Raw genomic sequence first — 12,035 nt, 5'->3', positions numbered from 1 at the left:
TAGAAGAGAATGTGAATTAGGATATATGTCCCCAGGTTTATTTGACATCTCTAATCAAGTGAGGGGTTTTTAATTATATTGTTTTATCACTGAAAAATATTCATTAAAATTATTTTATCCAGATGTAGTAGAAAACCATTTGTAGAGGCCTATTTCTTTGAAATAATCAAAGTTGAATAGATGCTGAGCCCTTGAAAATTTATGTTTAAGAAGCAACTTCTGAAATATTTTGACTAATACAAATGAAAAATCTTGATTTCAAAGTTAACTTATTTTTGTGTTTTTTTATTAAATCATGGTGTTGATATTAGCTTATTTTTCTGTTTTTATTCTAGTTTATATATTATTTTTGCTTTCAGGTTTGTTGGCCGTCCTGGTCGTTATGTGTATGTGTTTGAAGGTTATAGGATGGAAGAGGTAAGTCCATATGAAATCTAAATTACAAATAAAATCCTTTACACAAAGAAATATGTATTCAGTGGACTGCAGACAACGGGAAAAATAGAAAACACATGTTAAAACAAGAGGTTAAAGCTTCAGCTTGAATAGGCAAAACCCAGGGTGTCCATCTAAGTAAACTTTATATTCTTTTTTTTTGAAGTTTTGACTATTTCATGACCTTTCTTAGGTGAAGCATCACCATTTCTGTGTTTTACAACTGGGCACTAAGCCACAAACATTCCATGATTTGGTTGAGGCCCTCGGGAAGTATGAATCTGGCTTCCCATTCTGCAGATCACTGGAAGCTTGGCAATTTTAATAGCTTAAAAACCTGGAACCATTTTGTTCTAAACTTACAAACATTTTTTTTTTTAAATCCCCTCATGAAGGGGATTGCTGTGGGTATTCCCTTGAAAGCTGAGAGATGTACTCAAGGTTTGACAATAAAGCTGACATAAAAGTCTTTACAAGATTGAAGGTTTTCTTTCACCCGGGAGAGACCAAGTTGGAAGAGTATTGGTGATCCTGCATTATATTTATTACATTGATTATATAGCAAATATTTTTAAAGGAAATATAAGAGCCCCAGGGCACCATGAGTTGTTTCAGAGCTCTGCGTATTTTCCATAATGCAGTTTTATGAGTGGAGATGAAATACCTTGTCAAGCACAGATTTGCAGTAATTGATGATCCCACAAAAAATGGTGGTAAGGACAGTAGGCACATGGAGATACTGGGAGCTCTCCCAAGTGGATATTTTTAAATTATTTCTCTAAATCCCTTCACACTCTCTGGTCTTGTTTAATTGCAGTGTGCTCCAGGAGGGTGTCTGATGGAACTCTGCATTCAGCTGAGCATCATCATGCTTGGAAAGCAACTGATTCAAAACAATCTCTTTGAAATTGGAATCCCGTATGTATCCTGGCCTTTTCTGTTATGTGTTATTCCTATGACACAGTAAATCAAAGCCTTGATCCTTATTCAGCTAAATGGGACTTTTGCCACTGCCTTCAGTGGGTTCTAATTGAATGTGATGATAAATCACATTTTCGGTTGTGGTAAAATGATCTGGTTGTATTTTATGTTGAATAATTTGCTATATCTTCACTAAATGGCTTAAAGAAAATGATAGAATATATGAAATAATTGATTTAAATTAATTTTAGAAACCGGAGAAAACAGGCAAGGTATGATAGATCTCCTGGGAAGTCTCAGAAAAGCTTTCAGGACAGCAGCATTGAATACAAATTAGCACAAAGTGGAGGGGAGATAGCGTGGGGGAAAGCAGTAGCCCATAAAAAATGTTAAAATCTATTACTTGATTTATGACTATTTTATGGGTTTAGGGATGAAATCCACATGTTTCCAAGGTGCCTTTATGTAATTCTGGGATGATGCAGGAGCAAGCAGAGACATTGACAGCTCAGTGCCTTTCTGCCATGGTCTGCTTCAGTGCTCAGTTCCCTGCTCCAAATACAGCAGGAAAAATCACCAGTGCCAAGGGAATATTCAGGCACTGAGAATCCCCTGAGAAAGTCCTGCTCCTGCCTCTTGGGAAGCTTGCTTTTTGGTGGCAGTGGCCTGTGAAATGTTCGAGATGAAGAGTCTGGTTTAGACATCTCAGCTCTACTGAAATGAGGCAGAATCTTCCAACTCTGGTGTCAGCAGCTTTTAGGTCGCATCCATTAGGGTATGAGGATGGTAACTAGAAATAAAGAGGAGTGATTATTAGAATATATGAAATATATTTCAAATGAGCTCTTTTTCTCCCTTTTCTCAGCAAGAACTTGTTTTTTTTTTTTTTTTTCTTCCTTGCAAGGAATTTAAATAGAGAGAGAGAAAAAAATTCTCAAACAAATCAGATGTAGATTATGGATGGTTTCATTATTCTTGTGTCAAAGTTTAATAGGAAGGCCTGTTTTGTGTCTGCATCTCCTTGAGTTTACATTTTATTTTGAGAAAAGTATGGTAAATCACTCCCAAATATATCTGACATGTTGAAGGCTTAAAGCTCTCTCCATGTAAACCTGCTGTAATTTGTTTCTTGTCTTTCAAAAACTTACTGCTACTGGACTTTTTAAATGGGAATTTTATGATGTTACAAATATTGTATTTATTATTTTTGACTCATGAAAGCATGGGCTGATCTAGTCCAAACAGGAAGTCATGTCCAATTACTTTTGTCCAATTATTTCCCTCCCTTTGGTGCAAGAATGTGATATTTTCATCTCATTTTTCTCCCTCAGATCTGCTCCCTCACCCTTCATTTAACAAACTGTGGTGGCCTCAATTTTTAAAACTGTTTAAAAACAATCATCCTTTCATCCTCCCCTTCCTAGATAAATACCTCATTTCAGTCACAATGCTATCTTGTCATATTGGAATAAACATATCTGCTTTTCTTTGCTTGTCTGCATTCCCAAGAAAATAATGTGTATGCCTGTAGGGTTCGGCCCTTCTCCCTGGACCTGTTTGCACCAGAAGAATCACTGAGCACATAATTAAATCAGAGTTAGCCTCCTGTTCCTGAGTGGACCACTGTACTGGTTTGGGCTGGTTCCTCAAGGGTACCAGCAGCTGCATTTTTCATTGCCCCTTGCCTTGTGCCTCTTTGGAAGGCCTGAGAATCAGGGTGAATAACACAGATTCTTCCATTGGCTCCCTGTATTTTCACTGTGGGCAGAGTCCACATGCTGCCACCAGCCTTCTCCATGTAGAGAGACAGAAGGGGATATCATAAATGGTTTGGTCCTCAGAATCTAGTGCTGTCCCCTGCACATCTGTAACATGGAAGCACCTCTCTGCTGAGATATCTGATGACACTCATCAAAAAACATTTTCTTCATCACTGAAATCTTAGGATTTCAAGGGTTTTTTTTCAGGAAATCTTTTAATTTCATTCACCAGAAAACCCAAGGTGTTTTAGGTGATTTGAAGAAATCACAAATCCCATTTTCTTCTCTTTCTCCTCAAAAAATACTGCTAAGTAGATGATAGAGTAAGTTTACAATCAACAGTCATCCTTTATGTTCTTAGAGCCCCAAAATGGAAAGAATTGGAAAGCGTCTTGCCGTCTCTTCATTGTGCTTTATCCATGGTCAGTACTGGGTGAGGAGGGAAAAATCAGATTGCAGCCCTGCATTTTTTGGGGCCACATCCTTGCTTTTCCTTCAATATTTCTGTAGAAACTGCTGCCACAGATATGATGGATGTAATTGCTGATCTCCTAAACCTTGCATGATTTATTTTTTTAATTTCTGCATCCATCTATAGCAAACCAGCTAGGGAAATGCAACAAGATTATAGAAATGAATTATAGAAAACTAAGCCTTCTTGAACTGAAATGTTTGTTCTGTGGGGCTGGAATTCACAAGTTTAACAGATGTAAATATGCCAAAGTTCACTCAGATGTGTCACATATCATCATTCTTTTACTGCTGCCATAGGAATTGACCCTAAAAGGCTTCAGGGCTTGAAAGCCTTAACCAAGAGTTCTTTTAAGACCCTTTTATTCAGTTCTGTTTTTTTCTGAACGTACCGAAAAAAACCCATCCATGAGGTTATTTTATTACTCTCTGTCTTTGACCTTGGTGCTAAACCCTTAGGGTGAAATCCTGGCCTTATTGAAGCAAACAGCAAAACTATTGAATTTAATGAGGCCATGGTTGTGGCCCTTCTATTCAGCATCAATTTCCATCACTTCCTTCAAAATATACTTATATATTCTGGATGACAATACCAAGAGTAACTAAAATTCATTTAAATACACCCCTTCATAGCTATTATCTCTTATGTTGTTTTTCACCTCTACTAAACTATTCTTAATTAAAGGTTTGGGTGGGGGGTTTTTGCCTTTTTTTTTTTCTTTTCTTGTTTTTTATAGTGGTTTTTCTCTGATTGAGAAACCAATAAACCCCAAACACAACTGAAACTCTTGTAGAATCCAGGATATCTGAGTGTTCCAAGAAAGCATGGCTGTACCAAAAATTTGTGTGAGAACAAGAAATTTACACACTTTTGTTCTTCCCCTGCTTCCTTCTTGTGCCTGTGAATGTGAGAAGGTTTTTCTTTATGTGAACAGACTGTAGGAATATGACTGAAGGAAGGCCTGGATCTTCAGTGTTCCTCCCCAAAAGCAGGAAAGAAAATTACAGGCAAGGACACAAGAGTCTGGGTCACTGCTCTTCCTTTTGTCCAGATACAAGTGCTCCAGGTACTCAGCCTAAGAATCCTTTCTTTTTAGCTTTCTCTCTGCACCTTTTTTCCATTATCCTACAGATCAAAAAGCATCAACTGGAAGGAGAGTCTTAAAAACCCCACCTGCTATAAATAATCCTTTGTTCCTGGCAGCTGGATTCTAGGGGCTTTCAGTCTTTTCATGTAAAACCTCCACATGCATCTCTGTTCTAGCAAGTATTCATAGAATCATGGAATCACAGAATGGTTTGGTCTGGAAGAAACCTTAAAGACCTTCCAGTTCCAAGCTCCTGCCATGGGCAGGGACACATTCCCCTAGCCCAGGTTGCTCAGAGCCCCATCCAGCCTGGCCTTGGACCCTGCCAGGGATGGCACAGCCACAGCTGCTCTGGGCAAACTGTGCCAGGGCCTCTCCACCATCACAGAAAGGAATTTCTTCCCCATATCCCATGTAAACGTGCTCTCTGTCAGTGTGAAGCCATTCCCCCTTGTCCTGCACTCCATCCCTTGTCAAGAGTGTCTCTTCATCTTTTCCACAGGTTTCCTTCAGGCATTGGAAGGCTCAATTAAGTTCCCTTGGAGCCTTTCTTATTCCAGGCTGAACAACCCCAATTGTACATCCACTGAAGACACAAACACTAGTGCCAACAAAGTAATCTTCTTGCATCCGTTCTCTTTCAACCTGCCCTCCAGATGCCCCACCTCTTCAGCCTCTATGTATTCTACTCTCACTCACTCCACAAATTTTTCATTTTTCCCAAGTCATCATCATTCTTTTCCCTAGATCCCCCAAATCCAGCTGCTCCTTCTTACTGTATCAATAGAGAAACTGTTGAATCATCTCTCTGATTTTTGAAAAGGAGTGTTCATCTAATCACCATGTGCTTGGAGCTTGATTTCTCTCTTTTCATAATATTTTTTCTCAAAATCTTGAGGGTTATTGACAGGTAGTGATTTTATGCTCACTTCAGATGCTTGTTAACGTGCATAATGCAGTGCTTATTGGTTATACTGGGAATTACAATCAGCATAATTCAACCATATTTCCACCTCTTACCTAATACAATAATTTGGTGCCAATCCCCTGTGAGAAGCTGCAGTGTCATTTTTAACAGCTCTAGACACAGCCTGACAAAAACCTGGTAATTTTCTTTCCTTCTCATCCTGCATTCGTTCTTCTCACATGCTGTTCAGTTTCCTTAAGGATGCACCTTGCTTTTTGCCATTCCCTGGCAAAATGACCAGAAATAATGGCTATTATACAGCTCTAAAAGTTTCCCTCTTTACTCAGATCTGTGTGGAATCATGAAACATTGCTGCATGAGCCTCTTCAGTACAAAGCTTCTGGGACACTATCCTGAATGGGCAAACTTACCACTTCCTCACTGTGGGGGGCTGCACAGCAGGAAAAAATCAGAAGTTAAAAGAACTCTTTTTCTGTCAATTTTCTTTAAAAACCTTGATCTGGGTAATTAAGAAATGGGCTTCAAACAAAGGCATTTAAAAAGCATACTCAATTTTAGCGTCACAATCATAAGTACAGATAAAGGGTTCTGCAAAACTCGTTTTCATTGCCCTATTGCTGCGTAGCTGGAGAATAACACCCTGCAAATCCTTCTCCTCTGTTCCTTTAACTTTTTGACACATTTCTGCTTGGTCTCAAACTTCACAATGCTTGGATATGACACAAAGGTAATATTTGGTTTTTGTGGAAAATTTGAAATAATTGGTTTGGCTTGCTTTCAGTCAGTTGATCTTTCAAAAAAAAAAAAAAACAAACCAAAAAACCTTAAAAAGAAGCATGCAGACATTCTTCAAAGTTGAACTCTAAATGGTTAAAGGTGTTGTTCATCATGCCTGGCTTAGAGATAACCAGATGAAAAATTAAAAATTAGTCTGAGCAACAGAGCCCTGGATTTGATGTATTCCGAAATAAACATTAAAACCAACAACAATTGTTTTATTTACTGGATTCTCATGGGAGGTGTGTGTATGCATTAATCTCCAGAACTTGATTCTGTGGTGCTGTAGCTGAAGCATTAGATCACACGTGCACAGATTTCACACCTAAACACACTCAAATTTTATCTCAGCCGCTGCTGTGCCATGACAAGATCATCTTCACTCTCATCTGCCCACAGAAGTGTGAAAGACATTTATAGCTTGTATCATTTCATTGGAACAGAAATTAGCATTGTCTTGAACCTATTGTTCACCATCCTCTGGGAGTCCCTCACATTAGGAAATTAATTGGGATATGTTGGAAGAACATCCTGGGAATTCTTTGATTATTTTAAATCCTGCCCCAGCCCCCTACCCTCTGAATGATACATCACCTCTGTCACCGAAAAGTTCCCTTGGCTGCCATAAAGGCAGAAGGGGAGAAAGGGAATCTAGGGTCTTGAAATGGCTGATTTTGCAAGATGTAGGAGGTAAAAGTCTTTGTAAGGATTTATCTAATTCTGTCTTGTGAAGCATTTTAAATTTACCCCCACCCTTTTTTTAAAACTGTGCAATCTGAGTGTCCTGGTTACCAGTAATGCCAAAGCACTGATGGTGTTACCATCAGACTTGGGAGCTACATCTTCCTTCCACCTCAAACAAAATCAGTTGTCCTGTTGATTTTTGAAACTTTATGATCCAGGATCTGAGAGGGCTTGATGCAATCTAGGCCTGTTTAAAGAGTGTCTTCCAATCCCAAATTCCTCCATACTGGTGATGAAATGGAATGGGTCCTGTAAACACTGGTAGGTGCAGAAATTCCTCAGTCACTGTGGGAACACAGCGATCCCACAGCTCAGTGTAAATTTAGGAATGAAGCAATAAACCCACACAGCAAAGTCTTCATTGTGTTTTCCAGCTTTTGTTCCTCAGCCTTGCCCTGCTACTGAAGCCAGGGTCCAGGTAAGTGGTTCTGCTTCTCTGGAAGTCCAAAGGAAAACCCCTTCTCCCAAATATTCCTGTATCCAGGCCACACACCTACAGTTCAAAGGGTTTATCCCAAGCTGTGGGGGAAGATTTTGTGGGAGAGCCCTGCTTACACTACTGGCAAAACCTCATTGGAATTAGTCTGGATTTCCACTCATGGCACATATGTGAAGAACAGTAAAATAGTGCCGTATGTTTCTGTGGAAGATAAATATCATCTGCAAGAGAAAGATATGCAATAAGTATAAATCTGGCTATTTTATGCTAATTGACTGTATTTTGCTGCCTTGATTATGAAGAAATACCTCATTCTACTGTGGTTTTCCATGGGAATTTCTCAGTGTATAAAATAGCATGAAGTTGCTGATGCATGTGTATTTAAAATATCATTGGGGTGGGGGAACATAGGGAAAAATTTACTCTTCATTTAGAAATCATTCATTTTACTCTAATTTATTTGTCATTGTCATTAAATTTGTATCCCCATTTCAGTGGGACAGTGTTTGATTTTGCTTTTTCTACTTTCAGTACATTCTTGTACCCTCTTTCTTTGGAAATATCCCATAATCACAGAATGGCCTGGGTTTGAAGGGACCTTGTAGCTCATCCAGTTCTAGCTCCCTGCCATGGGCAGAGACACCTTCCCCTACTCCACGTTGCTCAGAGCCCCATCCAGCCTGGCACTGAATGATTCCAGGGATGGGGCAGCTGCAGTTTTCTGGGCAACCCATAAACATCTGGCAATTTTTTTACATTAAAATTCTATTATACTGGGAGTTCCCAATTTTTATATTGAGATGAAATTGTGGCTGTAGTAAAAATGTGAAATGAAACCATTACATTTTGTATTTTGTTAAAAGAGAGGTACTCAGTATGTTCTTGAGAGTACTAATTACTAATATTATCTAGGTTGCAGGATCTTCAGGAAGATCCCCTTGGAATACGCATCTAGAGAGAAAAATTACTTTAAAGTACTGGATTCAACTTCACTAGCTTGTACCTGTCAATAAACAACATCTGAACTTTCCCAGAGTGGTGTAAACTCCCCCTGTGATGCACCAAAGTCACACAGGATTAATTTTGTTTTGCTGTGCAAAGATTTGGACCAAGTCTTTTAGCAGAAAAAAACCCCAGACTTGGTTCAATCTGAACTTTTGTTCCTCAGGAAGCTCAAGAAGCTCTTTAGGAAGCTGAAAGATGAAAGAACTGAGGTAAAGGAAATGGACACCAACCAATCCAAGGACCCTCAGCAATGGGATCTTGACTACATCTTGGAACCTTTTACTGGGCTGACTCCAGAATACATGGAAATGAGTAAGTTTTCAGAATTTTCTTTCCCTTTCTGCAGTAACCATTGCCTTACATAGGCCTGAATGCCAGAAATGGTCATGAGAGAGGGGGAAAAATACCGTATCACTTGTAGTTTGCAGAAATTCCATGTGAGCCAGCAGGGCTTTGAGACTACCATAGTGCCAACAGAGAAATAATGATGAATCCCAGTATCTGTTAATACTTCTGCTGCCAGATTCCAGTGTTCCCAGCTGAGGAAAGTGCATAGAAACCATTTAGCCACAGAATCAGCAGCTATGGTTAGGAGGGATTTCTGGAGATCAGCTGGTCCAACCTCCTGCTCAAAGCAGGGTCAGCTAGAGACATGTCCAGTTGGGTTTTGAGTATTTCCAGGGATGGAGACTCAACAACTTTTTCTGTATTTGATCTCCCTTGCACCAAGGAGTTTTTAATGTTTAAGTTGCACTACCTACATTTCCATTGTTGCCCTGTGCCTCTTGTCCTTTCACTGGCTGCCCTTGAGAAGGTTTTAGCTCTGTGCTCTCCAACTGGCCACATGGGTAATATCCCCTTTTTTCCCTGTGGTACAGCAAACCCAGCGCTCTCAGCTTCTCTTTGATCATCAGGTCCTCTCATCTCTTAACCATCTTAATGGCTCTCCAGTGGATTCACTGCAGTGTGTCCATGTTTTTCTTCTACTGGGGAGCACAGCCCTGTACCTGCCCCATAAGTAGACACTGCAAAGGCAGGGAAGGAGAAAGCAGGAATGCTGTGGGTAGGGGAGTAGAAAAGAAAGAAATAATTCAGGCAAACCTAAGCTTTAGGTCACACAAGAATTCGAGGAGAGGCACAATGGGCATGGTGTCTAAAACCAGACATCTGGTTAAATATTGAATGTGTCAACTCCTGTTTTAACACAAGTCCCTATTCTCAAAATATCTAAAGGGGAACATATTTTATGGCAAAAAAATTAAATACCATATATGGTTTATCTCTCTATACAGAAACACTCTTGGTTTGTAGATATAATTTATAATTGAATTAAAAATGAATACATTAAAATTTATAGAATGGTGGATTTATGTATATCTATAAACACCTAAGTATACATGAGGTATTTTTCATGACGACAGATTTGGGGATATCTTATTGATATGTTTAGGATCCCAGCCCTGCCCTCTGTAGTGCCATCAAGAATCCCTCACCTCCCATTATCTCACTCTCAATAGTTCCAACTCACCTCACCTCAGGATCTTGTCTGTATTGTCACTTCTGTGATCTTATCCCCTTCTGCACTTAAAGATACTTTATTGAAAAATTATCCTTTTAGGACAATTTTTTTCTATGAGTTACTTCAGCCCATGATTTTTCTTCCTTTAAACTTTTAGCAAGCTTCTTAGCAATTTTTGAAGTTGAACAATGGTAAAAAAAAAATAGATTTTTTTTTTTGTATTTTTAGGCTCAGGAATAACTCAGAAATATCTGTTTTTAACAACCCACATTTCTTGGTTAGCTAGGTCTAAGAACAAGGAGGACTAAAGTCTAAGGACCTTAGTTACCAGTAACAAATATATACTGGTGTGATGTTTGTCAGCATTGCTTGGGTTTGCTGTCAGTGGCCTTGATTCTGCTGTGTGAATAGTGATGCTCCAATGCTGGGAGTTTGAACATAATTTCCAAAATGCCAGGTTTGTTTTAAGGGCTCATTTAAGACCATATACTCAGAAAGGAAGCAGATCAGTAGTCTGTCCTTCAATTAAGAAAGTGACATTTTCCTTACCTGTGTTTGGCTTCAGAGTACCTCTTGGAACTCCCATGTTTAGCCATTTGTTATGCTGTCCCTTGTTGTCTTAGGTAGCATAGGTTCTATCATCATCATAGCACAAGGATTTCGTATTATCAGAGCTTCATACCCTCTTAATGTACCTCACAGGCAGGTCCTCTACACACTGACTTTTCCAGGTCCTTACAGTAATCTGACTCCACTCACTCCTCTTCCCTACTCTTATGTAGCACTGGTTCTTATTGATTACAGGTGTGGCCTGTCAAGATCAGGCCTGCCTCCAGTCTTCAGCAACTGGTCCAGCTGCAATTCATTGGGGGACAAGATCACCCTCTACAATTCCTCACCCTCTACAGTCCCTTAGGAAACTGTTTGGGTTATTCTAATTTTAGGAGCAAGTTCTAGAAATTGCCAAGATGGGTCAAATCATGGCCACTGAAATAAGTAGATTAATATGTTTGTTTTTTTAAAAAAAGAAAGAAATGTGGAAGTACCACCACAGTCTGTTAAGGTTTGGGGGTACCTGTTCCAGGGAAGTGGTCCCAGCCCCAAGCCTGCCAGAGTTTGGACAATGCCCTCAGGAATATGGTGGGATTCTTAGCCTATTCTGTGCAGGGCCAGGAGTTTGACTTCAATGGCTCCTTTCCAACTTGGGATATTCGATGGTTCCCTTTGATGGCTCCCTTCCAACTCGGGATATTCTATGATTCTGTTCCATGGCTCTTACTTGTAGTATCAAGGTTTAAGCTACTTTTGTTATAAATCACTAGACACTATGCCTGTCATTTGGATCAGTCCCTTGCGCCAAGTTCATAAACCGTGGTGAGCTTCTCAGCCTGCAGCTACTCAGGGGTGATTCAGGGAAAATGAAGAGATGAATTATTGACCTAAACATTTGTTTACAACAGGAGGATGAGCTTCCAAAGTGGAGAAGCCTCACAGTCTGCCAAGCTGTGCCCTGCCTGTGGGATTTGCAGAAAAATGTGCAGCAGATAAAAGCGAAGCTGCACCTCCCCAGCCCCGGTTGCTGCCCTGGGTCTATGTCCCTGCTCTCAGCTGTCAGATCCACTGCTCAGACCACTCACGCTTGCAGGAAGCACTTGGTGCAGCTCAGCACTGAACCTGTCAGCTGGGATTGTTGTCAAGGGCATCATGCTGCAAGAGGCAGCTCAACAGAGTATTTATCTATTTCTCTAATTTTGAGCTGGGGACAGTGGGAAGGGAAGCAATGCAGAAGGCCAGAGGAAGATTTTTTTTTTCTCCTGAATTACTTAAAAAGACAGGGTTACTGGAATGCAAGAAGAGGTATGATATAAGGAAAAGAGAGAAATCTGCTTGCTGTTTCAGAACTTCTTAGTTTTCACACTGATTTACTCAGGCAACCACCCTCAGGCAT

At 39.8% G+C, this 12,035-nt stretch overlaps 1 protein-coding gene across 1 annotated transcript in view; it reads left to right on the top strand.

The window, feature by feature from the left end:
- ANO2 (anoctamin 2) overlaps positions 1-12,035 on the top strand; it is a 150,373-nt gene that overhangs the window by 122,455 nt on the left and 15,883 nt on the right. The window contains exons 18-20 of the mRNA XM_059847912.1: positions 360-417; positions 1,253-1,353; positions 8,732-8,880. Coding sequence (XP_059703895.1) covers positions 360-417; positions 1,253-1,353; positions 8,732-8,880 — 308 coding nt within the window. The remainder of the gene's footprint in view (positions 1-359; positions 418-1,252; positions 1,354-8,731; positions 8,881-12,035) is intronic.

Source organism: Haemorhous mexicanus, chromosome 5 (genome assembly GCF_027477595.1).
Source record: "Haemorhous mexicanus isolate bHaeMex1 chromosome 5, bHaeMex1.pri, whole genome shotgun sequence".
In the NCBI taxonomy this organism is placed as follows: Eukaryota; Metazoa; Chordata; class Aves; order Passeriformes; family Fringillidae; genus Haemorhous; species Haemorhous mexicanus.
The sequence above is the reverse complement of the archived record's forward strand: the minus strand, read 5'-3'. Positions and strand labels throughout refer to the sequence as shown.